At 45.2% G+C, this 25,892-nt stretch overlaps 1 protein-coding gene across 1 annotated transcript; it reads left to right on the top strand.

Moving 5' to 3' along the window:
• Nucleotides 1–430: 430 nt before the first annotated feature.
• LOC126047723 (uncharacterized) lies at nt 431–25,400 on the top strand. The gene is made up of 18 exons (XM_049821745.1): nt 431–2,247; nt 2,777–2,891; nt 4,205–4,379; nt 4,987–5,098; nt 6,101–6,207; nt 7,034–7,160; nt 7,715–7,835; nt 8,118–8,203; nt 9,292–9,416; nt 10,669–10,728; nt 14,935–15,001; nt 16,168–16,262; nt 17,866–17,994; nt 19,478–19,592; nt 20,411–20,548; nt 21,227–21,393; nt 21,839–21,927; nt 24,841–25,400. The coding sequence occupies exons 1-18, from the start codon at nt 2,067–2,069 to the stop codon at nt 25,034–25,036; spliced, it is 2,205 nt and encodes a 734-aa protein (XP_049677702.1). The 5' UTR covers nt 431–2,066; the 3' UTR covers nt 25,037–25,400.
• Nucleotides 25,401–25,892: the final 492 nt, after the last annotated feature.

Raw genomic sequence — 25,892 nt, 5'->3', positions numbered from 1 at the left:
GCTAAGTGTAACATGAACACAGTACTGTAATTTAATTAATTTGCCATCTAAATTAACAATGGGTACAAAGGACTGAAGAAAGAAATCCTTTCCTCCCGTTGGAGGGGTGAGAAATAGAAAGGCTTGAGGGATATGGCCAAATGCCCAGGGAAAATATGTGAAGCAGCCAGGCATTGAGTGAAACTGCCCCGAGGCCCAGACCAGACCAGTCTCAACCTTTACAATTCTCTCCCCCTCTTTCTCTGTTTGGAAATGAATTTAATTAAAATGAATAGGAGTTGCTAGGAGACCAGAGGAGTTCTGGAGTTTGTTGCTGGGGCTGAATTGCCACTCTGCCTTCACGCTTTACACTAAGGATGATGTAACATGATGTCACAAATGAGTGATTTCGATCACTTAAAGAATCACCATCAAAGGTATTAGCAAAAAAGGTGATTTTAATGTGAATTTGTAAAAGTGCAACTTAACAAAATTCAATGGCAAGGTTCACTCTATTACTTATTACATGGAAGAAACATACGAGGGAAAAACAAGTTAGAATCAATTTAGAATGATTTACACAGAGGCGGGAGACACAAAACTGTCAGGGAAACCCTCCCGTTGAGTCACGAGGTTCAGAGTGAACCCCCTTGCTTTCTAAACTCCTTCTCAGGGAGGAGTCTAGGTGCAGCTGGATCCAGACTTAGTCCCAGAGTTGGTCAATGGTTTCTGTCTAATAGAAGGAATACAAAGGGTAAGGAAAATCACCCATTTAATTACTGTGCCAATTTGTCGGGGAATGAGTGATTATGGATCCTATGTGACTTTGAGGTAGCAGCAATTTAGGATTTCTAACACTATGGTAAATCACAAGATTAGGTTATACGATTTTTAACAATACTTAGCAGGCAATTATCAGAGTGATTGAATAAAATTTGCTATAATCAACACTACAAAGTTTCCTAAATTGAATCACACACACAGAGATACAGAGTTTAACCTACATTCAAGATTTTTCTCTCTGTCAATTGTAGTAAATTATTGGTACCAAATGATCTTTGAAACTTTGTGAAATCTAATTGTAGTGAATTACTCACTATTCTCCTTTGTCAGCATTTGTCAGCAGACAATCTTTGACCCTTTCTTCTTCATCAGCATCTATCAGCAGACGATCTTGGAAATCCTCCCAAAATCTACTTTTTGAAATCCTCATGAAATCTACTCTGAAATCCTTGCAAAATCTACCAAGAGGCGTCCCAACTCAGGGAGATGCTGGGTCACAGCCTGCTGTAATCCCAGAGAGCTCAAAGGGTCTCACTTAGGATCACTATAGGATTGCAAGATGATTGACTTTGGTCAGTATATTTCCATTCTGGCCACAATTCTTGTCAGGTAATTCTGGCACCTTCCAGGGCGGGCCACCATCCAGGCAGCAGTAGTTTCAGGTATGGTTAGGGAGTGCCTAATTGTCCTAACTCACTGTACCATAACCAGGACAAGAAAGTACCAGATTGTCCCAACTCGCTGCACTTGTAGCCAAAACGAGAACACAGTGTTGGCTGGTCCTGACATCACAACGTGGCCCAGGGGGTCTGCACTACCACGTGTGAGCCTGCATAAAGCACTCCCGGCTCTATGGAAAGCTGCTCTTTCGTCCTTGTAGTTACAGCCTGGTTTACTGGTTCTCCGCTCCTTTATTTTACTGAACTGCTTGTTTCCTCTTAGGCACCAGCAAAGACCAACTCTTTATAGCATTCCTCTGCCTGCGTCCACCTTGTAGGTTTCTCCTTGTGATCTTTCAGGTTGGAGGTGGCAGTGCCCGAGTCTGAAATTTATCGTGAGCAAGTATCTTAGGAAATTAAAAGGCTGTCTACTTTTAAACTCTCTCTAGTTTGTTACTTCTTATCCTTTCCTCTGTTCCACCATGATTTCAGCCCAGCACTGACAATGGACCAGGTGAACTCTTCCAACTCCATTTCTGCAGCTTAATATTTTGCTTCAACACCCTGGCTTATGCTTGAAACACCAGGAGTCTCCAGGCAATCTCCTGGGCAAGGGTTGTTTACCTTCGAAGATCAAAGCAAAAGATGATATGTTTAGTTTCACACAGTCACATCATTGCTAAATTACTTCTTTCATTTTTACCTGACTTTTGTTATCTCAGGACCATCCATATACACAAGATGATTAGGAAGATAACCTACAGCCTGGGAAGACATGTGTCCACTATGGCATGTGGGACCACCCAGGTGAGAAGATTTCTGCATGGTGAGTAGCGTATTCTGAAACAGTTCCTGGGTGAAAAGCATTTTTCTCATCTGAATGCAGCAGGGACCTTGCTGGCAGTGTTCTGGGAGCAAAGCGAAGAGCAACAGTAGTCTTGATGCACGATAGTCTTATAATATATGGAGTTACTATGGTATCGTTGGTGCTTCTACTCTTTTAAAACATATTGTTTGGGCATGGTTGCAAGGCTCAGTTCGTTCACAGTAACATTAATTTAAAGTAATGTTACTGGAGCCAATGACAACCCAGCTGCAAAAATGGTGGCAGAGGAGTGCTCAGTGATGATGATGAGGATTATTATTTGTATTAACAGTAGAAATATTTTGCAACTATTTCACTGACATGAAACACAGCTTTAGTCTTCATGAAGTTAGTTGTGAATTCACCCCAAAGAACAGCTGAAGAGGGGAATAAATTTATTGTGATGATGCCAGTCTGCCTTTTATAAAACTGCTCAGTAGTTACTGCAAATACCCATGCAAATAATTCAGTTTTCTGTGTTTATCCTCAGGTGCTTATTTCAAGATTCAGCCCTCTGTACAGGAAGCGCTGATGGAGGGGAGACCAGTTGTAGCCTTGGAAAGTACCATCATTACACATGGCATGACCTATCCTCAGAATCTGAGGTGATGGATTTTGATGTTCCTCGCTCAACAAAGTTGTAAGAGCAAGGCATATAACTGGTGGATCAGTATCAGTATTCTTGGTCAACCCAAAACCCTTGTAAGAGCAAACAGAAACGTCAGGTTCCTAGGCATGCAGAATATGAGCTCCGGTGTAAACCAATTATATCTGGATTTCTAAGTAGAGGAGAATCATATGACACGTATGGGGTACCTATTTATGTCCTTATACAACACCTTAAATTCCTGGCTTCCTTTAAAATGTGGCAGCAGATAGTGTCATCACTTGCTCTAAGACAGAGCTACCAGTGTTGTCAGCTGCATAGTTTGTGCAGACGTTGAAAACACTCTGCAGTTTCTTTTGGTATCTCTTTTGTAATGCAAAAAGGACTGGAACACAGTAGTGTTCCTTAGTGCCACTCAGAGCAGCTACTGTAAGAGCTGCTGGTCCCTCACTGCCTTCTGTGCCCTGCATAGAAAAAAAACCACCTCTACCCTTTATTTATTGATGTTCAGTAGATTTGTGTTTCACTGAGTTACAGTGCCAGAAATCATTGCACTCTCCTCTCCATCCTTGCTTCCAGAAAGCACAGGAAGGTTTTGGTATTGATTTTCCATCTTGCTTTTTACCTGGCCATTATTTTGCCTGACATTCTATCTTAGAATGAAGCTCTAAAAATTCGGGTATGGGAAGGAGGTGGTTTCAGTAGTTGAAGACTGCCTAGTGTATGTACAGATAGCTCAGAAAGGGAGAAGAAGCTGCTCTTAAAAAGGACAGTGTACAAATGATCAAGTATAAAACCTGAGAAGCTTAGAAAGACCTAGTCTGCAGCCCTAGAGTATCCTCAGGCTGCAGCTTTTTTACACTGTTGTTACTTTATATCTAACTACCTGTATTGTGAGAAATATATCCTGATCAGTTGAGCAGGGCTTGAATTGCCTGGTTTTTTTGTGAAGTTCTGTGATCTCAGAGAAATAAGAGGTAATAGATACAGAAAGGTCCTATTTTGAGAGGATCCCTATTTTCAGTATGTTGTATAACCAGATTTGCCTGTAAGTTAAGTGATTTTTCTCAAAAATGAAGCACAGATCTTGGAGATTGCTATCCTGAAAGTGGGAGCTCCGCACTTCTGCAAATTCAAATGCAAAGACTTCTGCCATTAGGAAGATACATAAGAGGAACTGGACTTAGCTGAAATCACAAGAATTGTATAAAACTGGAAACTGGGGATGATGGCCTTCAAACACAGCAGTTTTCTTCTCTGATTGTTTGCCTCACTAATTTTGTGATTGTTTTCTTGTTTATCTCATTGCAGCATGGCCAGAGAGGTGGAAGAAATTGTAACAACAAATGGAGCAGTGCCAGCCACTGTAGGTATTTTAAGGGGTCGAATCCACGTGGGACTCACGGACGAGGAACTTGAGTTCTTGGCAAGCAGTAAAAACGTAGTTAAAGTGTCTCGGAGAGATCTTCCTTACGTCCTCAGCCAGGTATGGTATGCAGACTTTTTATTGTGGTGTTTTCTATACAGCAATAGTATAGTGCTCTCCAGCTTCAAGCCAGGTGGCTTTTAAACCTCTTGAAAATATAATGTGAAGTGGTATCTTGTTGGTAAGCTCAAACCTGGTCCTACCTAGAGTCAAAATACAACAGAGTAAGGGAATAGCAGCTATGAAATAGAGCTCCTGAAAGGTCATTCTGGAGTGGCTGGCAAGCCATGAGCCCTTGGCTAAGAATATTCTTATTGGCATGATAAGGCATCATCACGTTACATGTAAACTATGTGATACACAGGCCCTCCCAAGTAATGCACACAGTGCTTAAGGTGACCCTAGCTGCCCGTAAAGCCTTCTGGTTGGAAAGCTCTGGAGAACAAAGGCCTTTACTATCATCAGGGCAAGAACAGCTTACATAGCAGGGACAGTGATTCCTCTGCAGTTTTGCCTAATAGAATATTTGTATCAGAATTTCACTTGTCAGCTGGTGACAGCAGGCTGTTGTGACATTGCTGTGTGATAGACTACAACCATAGCTGCCTGTATGTGGTATTCTCTGTGCCACCCTGGGTTCTGACTGCAACTGGTTGTCCCCTGATAGGGCTTGTCTGGTGGCACTACCGTGTCCGGAACAATGATTGCCGCACACAAAGCGGGAATCCCCGTGTTTGTGACAGGTGGCATAGGAGGTGTCCATCGCGGAGGAGAGAACAGTAAGAAAATCAAAACATTCTATTTTATCTATGTTGCCACTGTTTTATTTAATTCCATCTTCTTCCTTTTTCCCAGTCTGTCCTGCAGTAACTGTCTGTTCAGGAAAGTTATCATTCCTCTTGACCATACTGTGGTTGTTTTCTCTCCAGTGTCTCCTTTCCAGAAGCTTCAAAATATTCCTCTTGAGCACTGGCCAGTTGTTAAGAGGGTGGGAGTTCTTCCTTATCCTTTGCTTGCACGGGGTTATATGGATATCATTTGCTGGTGCAACAGGAGCGGACGGTACCTCTCCCACTTAGTAATGGCTGAATAACCTGATACTTACTGGCTACCGAGCACAGTGTTCTTACAGACTTTCTCTCAGCTGAGGAGAAGGAGAGTCTCACCACAAAAGAGACTTAGGCCCTGGTCTGTGTTACAGTTGCTTGCCCCTCTCTGATAAACAGCTCAGCCTTGGCGTTGTAGTTTGTGACCTTTAAGTACATTCTTTCTTCTTAGCCTTATATATTCCTAGCATAGCATAACTGCACTGCCCTGCTGGATGCCATCCCTTTCAGATGTGATGTAAATTCCAGATCAGGGAGTTCCCTGAAGTCAGCAAAGTTCCCGTGTCACCTTTTTTGCCAGTGATGTCGATACCAGAATCAAAATCTACTTAAATTATATTCCATCTCCTTGAACTTTGTCCTTGCTTTATAACACTTGCTTCTTTCTTTTCTACCAATTTTTTGCATGCTGTTTATTGATGTGATCAAAGAGCTGAGAGTTACAGTGCAAGGCTGCACCTCTGCCCTAAGCCATGTGAATTCTTTTTGTCAATATTTCTTTCAATCTCAACACCTGAAGGCATGATCTAAACCTGTAATATTTGTTTGTGGATCTAAATGGCTACAAAAGCAGGCAGGGGCATCCTAGGCAAATATGGCTTTTTAAGAGGGCAGATCACATCAGCTTGGAGTACAACACAATCAATCACACAGTGGCTGCTTGTCCCTTGACAGCTCTGGATGTGAGTGCTGACTTGACAGAGCTAGGACGAACTCCGGTTGCTGTTGTATCTGCAGGAGTCAAGTCTATCCTTGATATTGGCAGGACACTGGAATATCTGGTAGGTAGCGTGGGCTTGCTGAGCCTGAAAGCAGATAATGTTGTACTTTGTGTACAGAATGCCTAGTAGTGTTGGGGCAGGTATTAAGCCCAAGATTTTTAGAAATGACTGTTGAGAGGATGTGAAGCCATATTTATAGTTCTCTATTCCTGGGGCTATACAAGCACTGGGCTACTCCCTAACATAAATCTATCCATGCCCAAGGGGCTGTTCCAGCAGCTGTTCCAACTGAGGCCAACGCTAGCCATGCCCTGTTTCTCTGGCCTTAGACTTGCTTTTCTGGGAGAATGCTTCAGAACTGATGGATCAGGCAAGCTAGACCCATCAAACACTAAAATAAAATTGGAATTAAAATTAAAATCAGGATGATTTTCAGTAGAGTCACTTTTTAAGGTTTGGTATGTTGGAAACCACCAGGGCCAGCACTTCAGGTTACAGCCAACATCAATACTTCTCAATCACAAACAGAACTCATTTATATTCCCATCAACTCAAGACATACCTTCAGATCACAGGTTGTTACCTTAGACTCAGTACTGTGCTAATGACAGCTGCATGGCTTTTGACCAGCTCCGAGCACAAGCAAAGGACGTGCATATCTCCTGTGCCTCAGTAAGCCAGATTCTGTCTAACCAGTTACCATGTCTGGCTCTTTGGTTTGAAAAATGTTGGTGATAGAATGGAATAGAATGGGGTGTATAAAGTAACCAAACCCTGTGCTAAACAAAGGCAGTTTCTAGCTGGGTAGAAGGAAAAAGTCCCATTCTTTTGGTGGGTTCCCTTTTCCTCCACTGACTACCTGCTTGTCTCACCTCCACTGCTGCAGGAGACTCAGGGAGTCTGTGTGGCTGCCTTTGGAGAGTCAAGGGAGTTCCCAGCCTTCTTCTCAAGCCAGAGCGGCTTCCAGGCACCGTATCACGTCCGGGATGAAGAGGAGGCAGCTGAACTCATTGGTGTGTTTCAGAAGGGGAAGGCCCACGTAGGGCCCTAGAAAAGAGGGACACAAAAATCACTTTGAATAAGGCACTTTCTTTTTTAACTTTGGAGAAGAGTTTGTCCCGAAAAACAAGCCATCCCACCTTCCCCATTCCTGCTTCAGTTCTTTGAAAATAAGGGAGCAGGAAAATTCAGTCTTTACAGCAAGCTTTTTAGCTAGTTGCAGCCACCTTGGCATACTCATACACATTTTGTTCATGCTGGTGAAGTGGAGGGAACATGTACGTTAATGTGCTTACAAAAACAGCTTCTGGGCCTTTGGAAGTAGAATCAGTTTTCTTTAAAAAAAAAAAATAATTCTTTGCCCCTTTTATTGTACAGACAGGCTCAAAATAAAGAGAGAGATGTCAATTGATTGGTAGCTGGAGGAGACCCTGTCCTTGGGTCAGCTAAGAACAGGAGCTCCAGCAATGTGGGTTCCTTTACCCCACACCCACTCTCCTCTACCCTTTTCCTTCAGCATTTAATTTATCCAAGGAGAACCACTAACAGTCTACCTGTCCTCTCCCAGCCAGTGCTTTGGGGCTAGGTCTGAGCAGTGGGGTGCTGATAGCAGTGCCTTGTCCCCAGGAGCGAGCTGCCTCAGGCCAGGTCATCGAAGAGGCCATCCAGCAAGCTCTCAGCAAAGCCAGGTGAGAAGCAGCCTAAGCCCATCCTTTGCTCACCCAGTGGTCTTGCAGAAGTAAATGACTTCTGGGACACTGCTGCAGGGGCTGTAACACAGCTTAACCTTGGGCACAGGTGAGCCCACAACATGCTTTCAGCCATAGTTTTATCTAGCCTGAAGCTTGTTTACAGAACTTTTTATGGTATGTGGTTATGGAGATAAATTATCTGCTAGCAGCAGTGCTTCCTCTCTGATGCTATTTCAGCTCAGTCCTGCTCATCTGCAGGCATTTTCTTTATATTTGCAGGTCCAAAGGGATCACAGGCAAAGAACTGACCCCTTTCATGTTACAGATGCTCAATGAATTAACTGACGGGAAATCGCTGGACTCCAGTATCCTTTTACTGAAGGCAGGGGGACAGGGGGCGGCGGAAGTACTCCAGTGTACTTCTTATATCTTCTGATAATTCTTGGTGGAAAACACTGTCACTTTATTCACAGTCTAGCAAGGGGCAAACACTTCAGTATCTGCAAACAGATGAGAGCTTAGCGACTGCATCCTGCTTTTTCAGGAGCACCCTTACTGTCCTCATCCACTTTTGCATTAAAAATTGGAGGCCAGCACAGATGGCAGGTGGTCCAGAGCCCAAAGAGATCCCTCACATCTGATCCCTGAGCTTGCCTGCTCTGTGATGGAGTCTCAGGACACTGTTGTCCATGGTGGGGTTGCAGACTGGAAGGTACCTGAACTTCCCAGAGCATTGCACTGTACATCACACTGCCTTATCCAACTCTTCATGAGGGTGCAGAGTAAGAGAAACTTGGGAGGAAAACCCCTGGGTGAGCAGGAATCCTCTTGCACAGGCAAGAAAAAAGCAGATCTACTGGCTGGGACGCCAGTGTAGGATCTGGGAGAGCTGGGTTCACATCTAGTCTCTGTTGCCAGCCCTTTAGGAGACCTGGTCAGTCAGCACAGATTGGTAAAGGCATTTGTGGATATTAGAGCTGTATGCAGCCACAAAGCAGGGCTTTCAAAGCCTCTGATACTCTGCTCCCAGTGAAATTGCTAAAAAAATTGCTTATAGAGACTTGGCAAAAATCTCAGTAGGCATCTCTTTCTGGAAAAGCTGGCCAAGATCCACTGAGGTTTTTAGACTCTTGGCTCTAGTTTAAGCACTTCACCTTCTCTTTTCTCTGTGAAGCCTTTGCTTCTGTTCCCTATCTGTCAAATGGAGATGACAGGTTTCCTCTCCATGGACACAGGGGGAGGCAGGTGAAAAAATGTAAAAATTCAGGGTGTTCATGCAGTATTGTAACCCAGTATATGTGCCCCCAAAGGATTATGGTATAGGGGAATCAAATCTATGAAGTCTCACAGCATGTATTTTCTTCTTTCTCCCTCTAGGCAGTTCCTATATAGGCTTCTGACAGGTCAATCTTGCTGGTATTTTTTTTTTTCTCCTCAAAGAAATGCCAAACAGACCTTGCTTTGATCCAGAACAATGCCAGAGTGGGCAGCTGCATTGCAGTGGCGCTGAGCAAACTACAGAAAGCCAGAAGGAAAGGGAAACTACCTCAGCGAAAGGACATAACCCCACCTCAGCCAGTGAGTTCCCTGCTGCCCTCCAGATAATGCCTCTCTACTGACAGCACAGGATAAATTTATATCTATTCCCAAAAGTGAAATGTGACTCAGCCAGAGACCAATCTTTCTGCTTCACACTAGCAGACATTTTCTCTTTGGTGTATTTTATTCTTCTCAGATAAATATCCTCTCTTTCTCCCCCTATCCACATTTACAGGGAATAAACACTGACAGTGGCCTAATCCCATTCTTCAACCATCAAATCCATTAAAACTTTAATCACCTTTTCACCTTTTGCTGTGCCCTTATGTACAACTTCAACTGCATTGCTCTCAGTGCCAGGGAACTCATGACTACAGGAGTAGACCTGGAAGAGGGTGGAAGGAGATATTTTGAGCTGCTAAGCGATACACGTTTTATAAATATCTCTTTTTGTTGGCCTCCTGCTTGTGATAGCCAAAATTACAAGCGGTACAGCGTATCCCAAATGAGAGCCATTATAACCCTAACACTCTATTCACTATCTTGGATTTTTGTGTGTGCTACATAATTTACAGGAAATCTATTTTAGATAGTCTTCAGAGAGCTGAAAAATTTTCTAAAACACATTTGCAATAGGATTTGTCAATGTAAAAGAGGGCAGTGACTCCAGTATTTGATGAAATGAGAAAAAACAGCTGTATGTCCCCAGAGTATCTGGAAACTTCCTGTTTGTGGAGCTGTATTGCTTTTTCTGGCTTTGTAGGACAATAAGACAGTGATCTGTAAAGTGTCACTGGGTACCGCAATTTCTCCTGGGAGCTTGCAAGAAATGACTGCATTTTTCTCCCCACTTTTTCCCATTTTCTTTGCTTTTTTACACAGCAATGCTTGACTTTTTCTGAGGTTTGGTGGGCCAGAAATTGTCCCAAGAGAGATCACTTCAAGGGCACTGACATGACCAGATGCATGCAACTTCTTATATTACTCTGTCACTACACAGAGAAACCGCCAGCACCTGTATGTGTACACAGTAACATCCCACCTGCCATGCTGGGGCTGGCTATGAGCAGGCGTAATTCAGAAAGCAACATATAGAAGAGATTATGATTCTTTCTAATCGGGATTGTACAAACCTGTGTCTAGCCATCCAAAAGAAGCACAGGCCTTCACACTGTGAATTAGATAGCTTTCAAGAGGGTGGGAAAAGTGACTATGAAAAGCAAAGAAGACTTGGAAACTTTTTTCCTCAAGTCCTTCCAACCACTTTTTACCTCTTTCTTCCCTCTTAAAGGTGGTGATTGGAGGTATCAACGTTGACTTTATAGCCAAGGCACAGAACCCTGTCATCTTGGTACGGTATCTATAGCAGTTTTCTTAGCACCATTGCCATTTCCAGCTACTTTTACAGGAGTGCCAAGCCAAAGCGGGGGGAGGGGGAGGTGATATCTGTGCATGATATCTGCATGTCTGTATGTGCACACATGCACAAACTTGGGAGTAGTGCTGCATATTTGATGTGTTGTCTAGGTGGGCAATGGAATGATACATACTGCCCTACTCTGTTCCTGTGCTGAAAGTCACTATCCCTACCCCTCAAGAGAGGGACAGAGCAACGTATCATCCTTACAATCTCTACGTACGACTCTGGCCTCTACAGTCTATGTTAAGGTGCCTTGGGGCTATTCTCTGATGCCATAAGCCCAAAGAGCTCTTTTAAGAGAAGAGCTGCCCAGGGCACTCCACTCTCGAAGCACATATGCGAAGAGCTAGAAACAATGGGTAAACACCCTCACTGTGCTATGACAACCTCTAATTCAAGGACAGACTCTATAGGGAGGAAATCCGCAGGTAGGACCCAGCTCTGGCTACCTGGGACTGTCTTAGCTATGGAAGCCAGCATGAATAGGAGCAAAAGTCTCTGTGCAGAGTACCCACGGGGGAAAGAAACCTTTGAGAAAAGTAGTACTGACACAGCTGCAGCTAAACAAGAGAGCCAGCTTCCTCAGTCATAAAGGATTTGAGTCACACAAGAAAAAAAAAAAAGAAAAGAAAAGATTACTTTAAAAAATTGAACATTTAAAATGTTACCAGACCCTCTCAATTTGGTTTGACCAATAAACAACCAAGAAGCTAAAGTGGAACAAACCTGGGACTTCCACGTGCAAATGACAGCTATTTGCATGGCCTATACAATTGTTGTTGAGCTGTATGAAGCGCTACAGACTGAGGCAGTGAAGCTTGCTCAAAAGTTGCTTGGTGTCTCGAATTACTCTACGTCGATTGCCGAGGCCTGCTGTCAGATGGGGCAGTCTGTAGAGACCTCTGTCAGATAGGAAAAGACATGCTGGGGAAGCTGTCCTTAAGGAAGTTGGCTATTCAGTGACACAGAGGCAGAGGCCAAACAATGTTATAATGGTTGAGGGTGACACATGCTGCGCCATCAGCTATTAAGGCTTGCAAAACCAAAAGTTTAACTGCTTCAGCTGTGATCTAAGTGATAACATACATACCCCACACACAGCTATCAGGACAAGGAGCTAAGCTATGTCCAAGGGTGGGCAGCCACCTTTGGCGTGTCAGATTTGAGTGCAGATCCCTGGACGACCCACAGCACAGTGAGGGGCCACGGGCAGCTATAGACACCGCTGGGAACAGCCGATGGGGGAAAAGGAAAAAGGAGATTTTAATGTTGCATGAAAAAGTGAGGCATTAGCTGCCCTTCAGTATAGCAGCAAGTCCATCATGGCAGCTACGCAAATGCCAAGCTGCAGGAGGATTTGGGAACTGATAGCCAAAATGTTCCTGCTGACAGCTGCTGTGGTTAGGCACAGAGGAAAAAGGCACTCTCAACAGCATTGCTTTGTTTTGGCTTTTAAAGACAGTTTTTTCCAAAGGGCTCTGCACCCAGCAGGCCCCACCCTCATCCACACTGGATTTGTTGCAGAGCACTGGGGTACCACTCACACCTCATGCTATCTCAGCAAGAAAGCAGCTGCATTCTGTCCTGGTTGTAATTCCCACATGGCTTTCAAGGCTACCCAGAAGCAAAGTGCTTTATAAGTAACTATATCTGACCTGCAGAGAAAGATGCATAGTCTTGCTCAGAGAAAGGTGCCAGAAGAAGCATTATGTTTATAATTCTCTCAGAATACCCAGAGGGTGAGCAAAGTCTCATTTTACATTAGGAGCTCAAACCTCTTAAGATGTGGAAGAAGGTCCCGGAGACTCTCTCAGTTCTCTGAAACATTGCCAGAAAGCATCAGCCCAGTCTTATTTCAAACCATCTCAGCAAGCCCATTTTCCTCTAAATTCGTTCATCTCAGCCAGCCCCACCTGAACACAACTCAGAAGAGATGATACCCAAGTACCACTCAGACTTGGAGTTACCAGCTGAGCTGGCAAGGTGCAATGAGAGCCACTCATTTCTTTTTCTTCAGAAGCAGGCTGCTAATTTTTCGCTGCACCCACCTGCTACTTTAAAGAGAGAGTTAGCATCTTCATTTCTTTTAGGCCCCCGTGGGGTTGTACAACAGCAGAGTTCACCCACAGCTGGGTCCCTGAGCGGGAGGCTGGTACATCTGCTGTTAGGACAAGGCTTGGGGTAAAAAACCTGAAACTCTGCCTTTGGGATGTGGGGGGGACCAAGGGAAGATCAGTACACCAGACAATGAAGGGAGCTCATGAGTACTTCGACATGCCTGCAGGCATCAGTTTTGAAAAACTGATAGTGGAACTGCATAAAATAGAGTTTGTGCTTATTACTGATGGCAGTTAGTACCCTCTTTTAATATTGAAATAGGGGCCAGTATTCAAAGCCATGTTGTTTGACTTGCCTAAACAAGCACCCTTGCTTTTTACTTTGGAGTGTTTGATTATTTTTTTTTTTTTCCTTGGCTGCCTCCATTATGGATAGTGAGCTTCAGAGTTAAAATAGCCAAGCTCAGTGCTTTCGAAATCTGCAGCACTCAACAGGAGACAGTTGCAGATGGAAATATCCTTATTCCTGGCAATACTGTGGCAATTCTCAGGGAACATGAGCAAATGTAATGGAGGGGCATTTGGGTTAATGAGGAGTGACAAGTAGTGGAAAGATGGACAGAGGCCATAGGTTGGTTATATACAGCAGTTCTGCTCAGGTGGTCTGAGCAGTTCAAGGCTTGGAGAACTGCCAAACAGAAAAGCAAAGGCATCAAGAATTAGCACCAAGTCTTACAGAACTGGGGAGAGTCAGGACAAAAAAAACCAGCCTGGAGGTCAGAAGGGAGTAATAAAAGAGCATATTTAGATGGGAGAGCAGCCTCTTACAGCTGTAGGGCTGGATGCAGAAGAAAGCATTGTGTGCAAGGGACAGATGTACAGCTTTGCATGGGGGAAGAAGAGAGGTCCTTGGGGAACGCCCAAGAACAGTGACGGGCTGGAGGCAGAATATTTCTTACTGTGAGATGGCAATACTTTCACTTGTTTAGGATAGATCGTAATGTTTACAAGCAAGAAAAATGTGTATGTGCAGGGGTATTCTGGTGCCTCTGGGCTAACATGGGGCAGAGAGAGTCTGGGCCAAGAGCTGCTGTGCGTTGGCACGCACACCCTTCAGCGCTTGCCACCCAAATGCTCAACATACTCTTGAAAGCTCCGAATTATCCAGAACTGTGAAGATCATTATGACCGCCAGCGGCAAGCTGTCTTCAGAAATGGAAAGTATGTTTCAGAATTTTATGAAACAAGAGCTTTAAAACCATTTGATAGTCAGATGAAGCCCAAAGTGATCTGAGAACTTACTGATGTAATTCTTCTGGCAGAAGAATTAGATGGAGGAGGAGATGGGTGAGGGATTGCCTGTGTTCTGACAATTGGGCTGTTTGTGACAGACTGACAGATGGACAGAGGAGTCGAAGGCAGAGGCAAGAGAAAAAAGAAGTTGATAACCAGACAGGTGGAGAAGCAGGGTTATTTTTAACGAGGGAGATGTTTGGGAAGAGAATGGTGAGTGAAAAAGTGTTCGGACACTGAAACAGATCCTTCCATGAGTAAAATACAGAGGCAGTACAGGCAAAGGTAATAAATCTCATTTTTACCTTCAAAGAGAAAAATAAAGAAATTTAAAAAACCCCAACAGAACAAAACCAAACCCCAAACTGCTTAAGGGGGGAGCTAAGTGGCCTGGAAGGCAGCTGCAGAGTCCATCAGGTCAGGGTCAGCAGTGCTGGCATCCCAGCGCTGTTGTAAGCGGGTAAATTCAGAGGGCTGCTCATACCAACTGAAATAGTCGTTAGCGTTGTTCTAAGAGGTCTTAGCAAAAAAGACCAAAATAGCAATGCATAGGGACATCAAGCATATCTCCCCTCCTAGGAAGCAGCCCTTTGTCATCAGGATTGAAGTCTGTAGATGGCTGTAGAAATTTGTATTGCCCTCAATCTGATAGCTAAATGCCTTCTGCTCCCTCTAATTGCTGACCTATGTTTCAGCAACATCAACTTCACTTCCCATGTTAATGGAGACGTAGCATCTATGCCAAGTAGCCCTCCCAGTTTTGCCAATTAACAATTTATTCTTCCAGGGCGGTGGGCAAACAAACGCTGGAAGAGTGAGACGAACCTTTGGCGGTGTTGGAAGAAACCTGGCAGGTGCCTAGTACTTGGGTTTGCCTGTGGGTGCATGCCAGCTGTGATTTGTCCTTTGGTATTCCTTCAACAGCAGGAGCTCTTGAATGCTGTTAAGATCTGGGACACGTTAGGCAGTATACCAGTGGGCAGATTGCCTGGAAAAGGCAGGGGCCATTCCAAGAAATAAGAGGGGAGGGAGTTGGGATCAGGAAAAGAAAGGGCCACAAATATGAAGTTAACTACCATATAGCACAGTGACCCCAAATCAAAGTTAAATAGCATCAGTGATCTCCAATGACCACTGAACAGCCTGGCCCTCAGTGTTGAATTAATACCAGGCTACAGTCAGAATAGAATTATGTTTTGAGCAAGAATTTGAAAAGAATAACCTTGTTCAAAGATGATCATCCATGCACCATGGACAAGAGGAACTAGGTAGGCCACAGGAATTACTGTAGAAGAGAAAGGACGACAGACCTTGGCAACAGGAAAGGATCACACTGTACCTGGTGCTCCACCACAAGCAGGAACAGACCAGTGTTTGGGGACTGAAATTAGGAGGGGCAAATTACAATATTATTTTGGGATTATTCTGGCTTTTTGACCTTTCCCAAATCTTCCTAACACAAATCTACTGTCACTTCAGATCACAAATGGAGAAGCTTGAGGGGGAGAAAAACAATGCCGCCCACTGAAGTATAATTTATGGTAACCTGAAGGGAGAGGAGGAAGGGTTTCCTGTGAATCCATTCAGATTCAGTGGCTCTAGTAAGATATCATGGTGGGAACAGCAGTGTGGGAAGGCTAGCAGCAGGAATGGCCGAGCACAGAAGCAATGTGGGAAAGCCCATGTGCCTGTGATGGTAAAGAAGATGATGCCAGGGAAGTACAGAAGTTTCTTCCCCCTCCTTCTCTTTTCCTCCACTCTCAGATGTTCCAAAAAAATTCAAAGAATTCAAAGTGCTGGTGCAGCAGGCAGAAATAGATCCTCCCACTCAACCCCAGCCCATCATTTGCAGCAGCTGTGGCTGAGTTTCATCTTGAACATCCTTCTAGATAAGGATTGATGGGCATTAAGTTTTTCAGGAGAGCACTTTCCTACAGACACTCATCCTGCACAGGCTGTCACTGTGTTCACAGTACTCTGATGGATTTATTAATATATTTTGTTTCTATTTGCTATTTAGACTGCTTAAGCCGTCTTGGACGGACTCCTCTCTTTTTATCAGCCATGGGGAAAGATGAACATTCAGAGTCCATCCTGCACTGCTGTCATCACATGGTACGTTGCACAGTAGTGGCACCTCAGAAGCATGGAAGTGATGACGTTATGTAGAGGGAAAAGTCTTCTCAACCCTGGCAGACATAAAAGCGACCTTCCATCAGGTTAAAAGTAGGAATAATTCAATGGTCCTTCAGTTACAGGCAATTAGAAGTCAAGGAGCCACCCTCCAAAACACAGTCTAGCTGCATGTACCCTTTGGAGTCTGAACTGTGGGGTCTGAATTCAGCTCCAGGGAGTGGTGCTTAAAGGAGAAAGAGAGGTAAATCAGGAGGAACCACAAAAATTTCTAGTAAGGCCTAAGCACAGCCAGAAATACGTAAACCCTGACCCTGAGCATAGACAAAGCAATGCCAAAATCAGCCTGGTTTGGGTAAAGCACATGACAGAGAAAACCTGGAACTGGGACCCCAGGCTGGACATCTCCCAAGGCCAAAGGACTAGAGTCCTCCACATAACTGCATATGCCCCAACCGTGCACCAGAGGAATACCTGACTGCAGCAGCAGCTTGTCCACCGAGGTCAGGGAGCCAGGAGCAGCTGGAGCTCCCCAGGACAAGAAAGCAGAGCATCACCACCCCAGCAGAGAAAGCCAGGAGGACAGCCCTGCACCAGAGCATCAGATACCCCCACGGGGAAGAGGCAGGTTTGAAGAGAAGCCAAGGGTGTGGGTAGAACCCCCAGGTGAGGCTGGTCAAGGCCATTAAGGCCCATTAGTGCCCTCAGGGTCCTGGTATCCAAACAGAGCACATGAGGCCTTGGTTCTGGCTACCTGAGCAACTCAGTAAATGAAGCAATAAGAACATTAACTCTTTTGGTTTATCAGGGCTTCGGAGCAGCAGGTCTATAATCCCTCCTCTACCCAGCACAGTGCAGTTTGTGCCATCAAAGTGAGCAGTCTCCCAAGGGAAGGTGGACTTGCTGGCCAGCCGTCACGCAAGCCTTGCCTGTAACATTACCACGAAGTGTTGGAGAGGACCCTTTCCTTAAAACCTCCAGCTTCCCGTGAACTACTGGGGCAGATGCATATCTCTGTCCACACGTATATCCTAAGAAATGCCCTGAGTTCTCTAAGCAGATCATTCACAGGACCCACAGAGGAAGGACACCTCATAGCTATGTCTGCGACACTGCTGTAAAAATGGTTCCAAGGCTGCCCTCAAAATCAGGCTGTGGAGTCAGAGAGGTGGCTAACACAACCGCTAGCTGGAGCATGCCACCAAGGCAGGCCAGCATGTCAGCAGGCCATTGAAGTGTCACAAGCTATGGGAATGGATGGCTGGAGCAGGCAGGGCTGCAGACCGCTCTTCCGTTACAACAGACACAACCTATGGAACTGCATGGCAGAGACCTGTTGCTCTCATTTACTAAATGATTTCTTTAACCTGTGGCATTTGTTGCATTGCAAATATTAAAAAATAGCCATCTGCCAGCACTGGCTAGAGCGAGGTACTTCTGAAATGTTGCTTATCTCAAGGGAGAAGGGAGGGTGAAGGAAGAACAGCAAGCTGGGCTATCGATCAGGTGGACACAGAGAAAGAATGAGCCGAGTGTGGCAGGGAGGAGAAACGTGCTCCATGTGTGACTGTCCTCCCTGTTTTAGGACATGAGCGCCGTCCTCCAGCTGGAGGGGAAGAGCACAGCCACTTACTGTGCTGTGATCACTAGTGCTGGGGAGCTCAGCGTCGGCTTGGGAGATATGGACATCCACCACCAGATAACAGAGCAATACGTATGCATACCATCTGATTTGTAAGCTTTTTCTTATGAGAAAGAGCGTGGACATATGACAAAATGCAACCGGTGAAACTGTACCAGGAGGGAATGGGTGTGCAGAGGGAATATGGGAAATGCTAAAGTTAACCCCAGCCGTTGGCCACTGACATAGCAGCATGGCAAGCTACCAGAGCTCTCTTGCTGCTGACCCAGATGAAGTTTCTGTTTCTGCTCCATACAGTATCACCACTACTATCATCCATGACGTATAGGCCAGAATTCTCTTCATTAACTAGTCCCAGCTAACGTGTAATTTTTGGCACCTTAAAGCCAGCAATAAATCCAGTCCACCTGCAGAAATGGTATCTCTCCCCTTAGGGAGAAACAAAAAAAAGTGGACGGAACACTGATTAAAGCAAGTTTTCCTGTTCCATCCCCTCCCCACCATCCCTGTTGTTTCTACATGCTAAGTTGTATCAACAGGCACTGCTGCTCAGCACATCCAAACCTTCAAAATGTCAGGGCTAATGGAAGCAGTGATTAAGGACTGATTCAGTGAAAGCCCCGTCACTGCGCCCTCCTTCCCTGCTCGTTGTTTTGTCAACAGAACAAAAGCCTGTGGTTCATGACTGACAGCAACATAGAAGTTAAGTGCAATTTACTTACCAGCAGGATGCCCGAGAGGTAGAGACTTCCTAGGGAAAAATATGGTCATTGCTCCCACTTCCATCCCCACCCTGCCTCTCCCAAGCCTTGGCACAGAAAACCACTACCTGACAGATTAATTCTCCTGAGCTTTACAAAACACTTGTAGCCAGTGGAAACTCTGAACCAATCTTCTGCTGCAGAGTGCATTCTGGCAGCCCTTCTTTCCACCAGGATTAGCAGAGACGTGGGAGAGATGCTGCATGAGAGCCTATAGCACTGGCCTGGCATTCGGGCAGTGGTCGTGCAGCCTCAGAGCGCTGATGGAGGGAACGGCAACTCCCCACTCCACTGCTCCCCTGTCCTCCATCTCTACACCATTCCGTAGGACCCAGGAGTAAAACACTCTGATGAACAACCTCTTAGGAGGCATTGCGCACAGAGGACATCTAAATGACGTGCACAGCAAGCAAACGCGTAGTCAAGCCAGGCATAGCACAGAGAATCCTACAGTGGCATTAACTAGCAGCATTCCCTTTCCCTGTAGGTCTCTGAGTGACCCACGGGTACCAAAGTGGTCTAGTGAGGACCAGCAACTATCTGTCTCTGCTGGAAGGGCCTTGCCAGTTGAGTCCAGCTCTTGATGGCAGGGAGCGGGGGAAGGAGAAGAAAAGGAGGAGGTGAGGCAAATGGAAAAATCCATTTTCCTTAGGGAATCACTCTTTTAGGTTCATGCCTGTACCTAAGGGCTGCAACAGCAGTGAAAATCCTACATCCCAAGTCTGACTTGCAATTATTTTGTCCCTCTGCAGTGACTCAAGCTGTCTCTGCTCTGTGTCCTGGATTTTCACTAGGTGTCCCAGTTCAAGGAGAACCTGTGCCAGGCCCCGCTAGTTTGCATTGATGGAAATGTGCCTCTTTCCACTATTCAGTACGTCTGCCAACTAGCTAGAGAGCATCAGCTAGCAGGTAAGGAGAACTCGCCCAGCTCTGGCCCTAACAGGGCTATAGCTCCTAACAGCATGTGTGGCAAAACACTCCGCACACCCTGAGAGCTCTCCGCTGCTGCTTGCTGGAGATACCCAGTTATTGTCTGACATGCTGTGTTATTCAGGACTCCTTTCTGTACTCTACTACTCTGTTTCAAATGGATGAAACTTTTCTGCTTCCTCGGAGTTTTTGTCATTCTGCAGCTAAATCACATTTCCCATAGCGTAGGTGCTATAGCCCTTGGGCACTGCCAGAAAGCCAGGCAACGCTGCTCCCTTTGCCTTTAATCTCAAGGCAAGCACAAATGTGTGTACTTCTGCCAGTTTGAGCAGCAATATAGTTTGCTTCTCAGAATAAGTGCTAAAGCATCTTTTGAGAAGATTTCTCTCCCACTTCCCATAAAATACATAGCCCCCTCCCTTGGCATGCTAGGGACCCTTCACAAGGCTTCCCAAACCTTTGGAGTTATGCCTTCATTTTTAAAAGCAAATCTTGAAGAAGGAGACAATGTTCTTAAAACTTGGCAGAGGCTCCAAAACCAGCTATGAGGTGTAACAAAACTGGAGTCTGATTATATCACTCCAGAGCCAGAAGCAACTGGCTCATTGCTGAGCACTGGAAAGGAAATCTTGGGAGACCTTGTCCCAGGCATGGGGGAAATAGTGTTTAAATTTCTATTACATGTATAACCCCAGTTGTGTAGATCACGCTAAGCCTTCTACGCTGCATCCCGCTCTGATGTAGAGATGGACCACTAATGAATTAATTAACTAACCAATTGCAATGTTGTTTTGAAGTGTGCTATGAGCCGACAGATGAGAACAAGGCCTCTAAGCCGTTCCTCTCAGACAGCTGGAAAGCGCTCACATACATTTCCCCCAACCTGCAAGAGCTAAGAGCAATAAATCGGACCCTCGGAAACCCTCTGCCAGCAGGTATTGAATACTCAGAAGGGTCAGTCACACTTTTAGATAACCTAGATCACGGAGAAGAGCATTTTCTGCTTCAGCCCCCATTTCAAGCAAATTGGATTATAACACAGTGGGGATTCATAAGTGCTCTTGGTGTCTTCCACCTTACAGCCATTCTCCACGTGGGTTGTACTGCCCAGGCTGGAATGATGATCTAGAGAGAGCACAGTAGGCTTGGGATGGCTCCTTGTCCAAAATTAAAGATCCCATTTGCCTCAATTCATCAGCTAAACAGGAACAAGCTCTGGTTTGTAAACATGTCTCTGAAGCTCGATGCTTTGAGGGCACCTGTCCCAACAGTACCACCCTTTGCAGAAATTAAATACCCCACTACATGCAGGTGGGAATCCAACAGTATTAAGACAAGGAAGCCATGCTTCAGGACAGTTTTTTGATCTCTATATGACATGTTTAGTCCCATGAGGGGTGGTTTCTTCAGCACAGGATGGAGGTACGGTATGGAAGTCTAACGTTGGAGAATTCCATGTTTCCCATGATTTAAAGAAAAAAAATTATATCAACCACATTTCAGAAGTGCTCATAAATAGTAGTGGTGCTCATAAATAGACTGCCAACCCATAAAAAGGCCAGTTGAGGACCTTGAAAAGTTATATCACAGTTTTTCCTCCCCACTGTCTGAAGAGCTGCCGTCCAGGTTGGAGGATGTTGTCCAGACTGCAGTGGCCCTGTCCCGCCCTTTGCTGGCCCACCTGCACTGTGTGGTGGTGACCCTCGGCGCTCACGGTGTCCTCCTGTGTGGCAAGAGCCTGGGAGGGAGCATCTCGCTTCATCCAGGAGCCCACAAACAGGTAAGGGCACAGAAAACAAACTCTGAGCTCTCAGTTGCTTTTTTCTGGGACCACACAGCATCACTGCTATTTCTGGTGGCATGGCAGCAGTCCTGGGAAACATGGCATCACTGCTGGCAAATGTACATGTTTGGGGGGTGGAATACACAGCTCTGAAAGAAAATCAAGTTGTCTGTCCCTATACTGCTGGCTCCTAGCAGCAGTGTTTAAAGTCAGCTAGTTTTAAATGTGCTTACCATGAATATTCATGAGTGCAAGCTTCCTTTTCAGGAAGCTTCATTTAAATCGCTGGTCTCTTTCAAAGTGTGAAAAAAGATTATTGCCTTTTTTGGTTTTTTTCCTCCCTTTTCTTTTTTTGGCATCCGTGCAGGTCTGGATGGCATCAGCCACATCAGGCCTTATCAGCTTGGGCAATTCCCACTAACTTCCCTTCTCTCCCCCGCAGACTGCTGCTGCCAGCCTCTGTGCTACCCACTACCCCACCATCCACGTCAGCAGAGAGGAGATAGTCAACGTCTCGGGAGCTGGCGACAGGTATATTGCTCACTACTTTGTCTTCTCCAGCTAAATGTGGAAGGGACATAATCAGATTTCTTTGAAATTCTACTGCAAAGGTAAACAACATTCTGCTGCTTGAGGAACAGACACTAAGGACATAAGAACAGGACTGGTTACTGTGATTCCTTGCAAAGCTTGCTAAAAATGTCCCCATATGCATCTTGGAAACCAGGCTTGCCATTATTAGTTTTGCTTTTCTTTTAGATCCAAGCCTTTCATGGCAATCTAGTAGTTCTGAATTAGTCTGGCCTTAGCTGCTAAAAGCAAAGTAAACCACCTTACATCAAAGCTGTCTTACTAACTCCTTTACTTCCAGACTTCTCCAATGGAAGTCAGACTGCTACTCAGTAGCTAAAATCGCCCTATAAAAGCATTTAATCACATTCTGCATTTGCCTCCGGCAATAGCTCATGCTTCAAAAGAGTCTGCTGTATAATTCACTTAGCTGTTCACACAACACTGTACATAGGAGTAGGAAATGACAGGTATTATTCCTAGCCCCACTGATCAATTCTCAGTCTGTCAGACTAATATTTTATTATGCCCCTTGTTAGCTTGTCAAACTATATGTAGTAGTCAGGTTTTTTTTCTTCTTGCTTCATACATTACAATAATTGATTCTATCCTTTCATTGCCTTGGGCTAGACCAAAAGGCTGTACGTGACCGGTATTTCCTTTTATTTTTCTACTATTACCTACCAATAACTCAGCATAGCAACACTTCTTTTTTTCTGAGTGGGCAGAATGAAAAGTCTTTTTTTTTTTTTTTAAACTTACAGTGTCCTCAATATTTGAGTTAGGATCAATCAATAACTTCATGCCAACCTAGTTAACCCACTTAACACCAGGACACGCTCCTTGTGTCCCAAATCACCTCTGAGATGAGTTGATGCAACTGCAAGCTGGTCTTCTCCAAAGAAGACCAAAATATTATTTGGAGCAGTAAGCGTAACAGCAGAGGAATGGGGGCTGGGAGGAACCTCGGAGGGTCAGCCTGTCCTAAGGAAAGCTCAGCTTTGCTCACTAATTTGTTCACTACTTCTGGCAGATGTGCCCACCCTCTGCCAGTCCCTCCAGGGACACAGCCTCCTCTCTGCACCATCTGCTTGGTACACAGCTACCCCTTACCACAGGACAATTTTTCCTAGAGGCTAAGGTAAACATCTTTTTCCTTTCCCTTTTAAAAAGCTTAATTTAAAGGAAGAGCAAAGGTGAGATACAGTGTGCCGCTGCCAAACACCTCCACTGAGTTACACAGGAGTACTTTAAGTTTGTTTTTCCTTCTAAAACTATGAAAGCTAAGGGCCCATTACTGCTCCCATTGCTGAAGTAATATTGGTCTGGAAATCCCATTCCCCAGCGTCCCCAGGTCCAAGTAGGAATTTTCACATCCTCTTCTTCATCTGGGGATGTCCTTTCTGGTAACCTTAGCTGCTGCACTAAGCAGCAGAAATCCCTGTTCTACAGAGTAAGAGTGCCAAAACAGGCTGCAAATGCCAGAACACTACACTGACATATATGCCATCTCCACAGCACATAAACTGGTCAAGCTGCCCAAGCCCAGCCTGATGGCACTTCCACGGGACTGTGCAGCAGGGGACAACCCAGGGCAATAACACATTCACGGCTCAGCCCCCATGAACCCTCACACTTTTGAAGCACTGCTCAGGGGACACTGCGCACCCAGAAACAGTGATCCAGGACACCTCACACCTCTCTTCCACCCTGTGGTTCTCCTACAGCTCCAGAGGTGCTGCCCAAGGAGCTGTGCGTGTTTGGGAGCAGCGGCTGTTTGCTCCTTGCACCGGGCTGCCGTGACAACATAACACCGCGTGCCTGCACACGGCATTGCTAGGGGATGCTCCCCCAAATATTTATGCTGAACTTCTGGAGCTGTTGAGAGATTGAATTGTTTATGGAAATCATAATCTTATGTGCCTTTGTTATGGATAAAAAGATGTTGAGGTAATTAGAGCACACAAAAAAAAAAAGTGATCTTTTCCCCTTCTCCATAGATTTGCTCATTAATCCTCTCTGCCATCACATTTTCCTGTCCTTGTTTCTGCCTCTCAAATGTCAGTATCTTCTCCCTTCTCTTTCACTCCTCCTTTGTCCTTTCCTAGCTTCCGAGCATCATTACTGTACTTAGCTATGAACAAACGGTAGTTGTTTCGAGTCGATCACAAACACCACCCTGCACGTATCCATGCCTCAACAGAGCCTTCCCCTGCAGGCCAGGCAGATGGCAAAGTCATCCCCTTCTCATGATGGTGCCTTGTGAGGACCTGTGCGTGACTGCTGTTCCAAGCACTCACATCATTTTTACTGGGAAATCTCAAATGGAAAACCACAGTGAAAGTTTACAAAAATCTGAATCTACAGTCTCATTTCAGCTTTGGATTTCTTTTTCATCTGTGTCTGTTGCCCCTCTCACGTACATATGAAAACTTTACCTCTCTTCCCATCCACCCCTTTGGGGAAAGGAGGGAATATAATAAGGCACCAACAAGGAGCAGGGAAGTGACAAAATAATTGGAGTGCAAGGGGAAAATAGGTTCTTCCCTTCTTAGACTCCTTTCTTTTCTCGTGCCTCACCTGGAATACTGAGGAGAATAGCAAATGTGGTGGAATTGGAAAGTACCTCAATTTCTCAGATGAGAAACAAATAAAATGCAAATAAATAGCACTATTTGTTACTCCAAATTAAAAAATAAATATCAAAAAGCAAAAACTTTTCATTATAACCTCACCCCTCCTGTGTGACATATTCTGCTCCTGTAAGTGTTGGTTTGGGTCCAAATGAGTGCTCTTCTTACAAACAAACAGCCGTGTTCCCCAGAACACAGCCATTCCCACAGGGTTCAAAACTGCCTTTCTTTCTCTCCACAGCTTAATGGCAGGAATCCTTGCAGGGATGCTTGCTAAACATGACACAGATACTTGTGTCCGGATGGGCCTGCTGGCTGCAAGCTTGTCTCTCCGTTCCTACGAGCCCATTTCCCCAGAAATCTGCACTTCCAGCGTCAGCCAGGAGCAAATCAAGAGCAGGAGCTGGCCAGAGGTGAAGGTATGGAAGATAGACTAGAGGACCATGGCTTTCTCATCTATCACCTCCTTGCACTCCCAGCATTGCTATTTCCAGGAACTGGGCAGTGTTTTGAGCTTTAAGCTCAAAAGCTGGCTGCTGACCAGAGGACTTCGACTTTCAGTGCATACTACCCTTTGGGAGGTGAAGTGTCAGTGGAGTGCATTTGGTGACAACTTGTCTTGCACTGTTCTCATTTCTGTTTGTCTGCTATTGTTTCCTCTCCTTTTGTTTGTTTGTTTTTATTTGGTGGGTTACAGCAACCACAGCTTGGTTCTTCTGTCTACTGCCTGTTGATAGTGTATCTCACCCCCCTGCCTAATGGGAACACTCATCTGTTTTATTCCTGAATAAACCCTCAGGGAAGGAGGCCCCAACCCAGGGAACTTCTTCTTTGTAAAGAAAAGCTGGTTTCTGGTCTTTCAGAGCTCCTGCTTCCTTGAACCTCCAAGTCCTTCTAGATTTTCTGTTGAGGGAATTTTCCCTTCCTCCACCTTGTGTCACTGTTGTCCATTATCACAGTAGCTCCTCTATTATCAACTCCTAGATCTTCAGGACCATGTCTCTTCAGGTTGGCCCAGCAGCCATATCATCTCTTGCTGCTTACTCCTGGTTTCTATCCAGGAGGTCCCACAGACCACAACCTGTGGCAAGGTGCAGCCGGCAGGCACATAACACTGTAGGACAACCTCATTGGTCTTCCCAAGCCAGCACTTTCTTGCTCTGAAGTCCAATGGCCCTGGAGAAAGCAGGCAAGGCTAATCAGAGAGAGGTAATCAGGGGCCAGCTGGTGGCCTTTAAAAGATGATTGCCCCTTGTTCCACACGCCTTCCTCTGAACTTGGGGCTTCCTTCCT

This window comes from Accipiter gentilis, chromosome 18 (genome assembly GCF_929443795.1).
Source record: "Accipiter gentilis chromosome 18, bAccGen1.1, whole genome shotgun sequence".
Taxonomy (NCBI): Eukaryota; Metazoa; Chordata; class Aves; order Accipitriformes; family Accipitridae; genus Astur; species Astur gentilis.
Note: the sequence above shows the minus strand (reverse complement) of the source record. Positions and strands in the feature narration are given on the sequence as shown.

What these genes read in the sequence shown, in the direction of transcription:
- LOC126047723 (XM_049821745.1), top strand. Translation starts at nt 2,067, where the DNA reads ATGATATGTTTAGTTTCACACAGTCACATCATTGCTAAATTACTTCTT. An exon ending in CACAGAACCCTGTCATCTTG is followed by an intron (nt 10,729 to 14,934) that starts GTACGGTATCTA and finishes TTATTCTTCCAG; the next exon opens with GGCGGTGGGCAAACAAACGC. An exon ending in GTCTCGGGAGCTGGCGACAG is followed by an intron (nt 21,928 to 24,840) that starts GTATATTGCTCA and finishes TTCTCTCCACAG; the next exon opens with CTTAATGGCAGGAATCCTTG.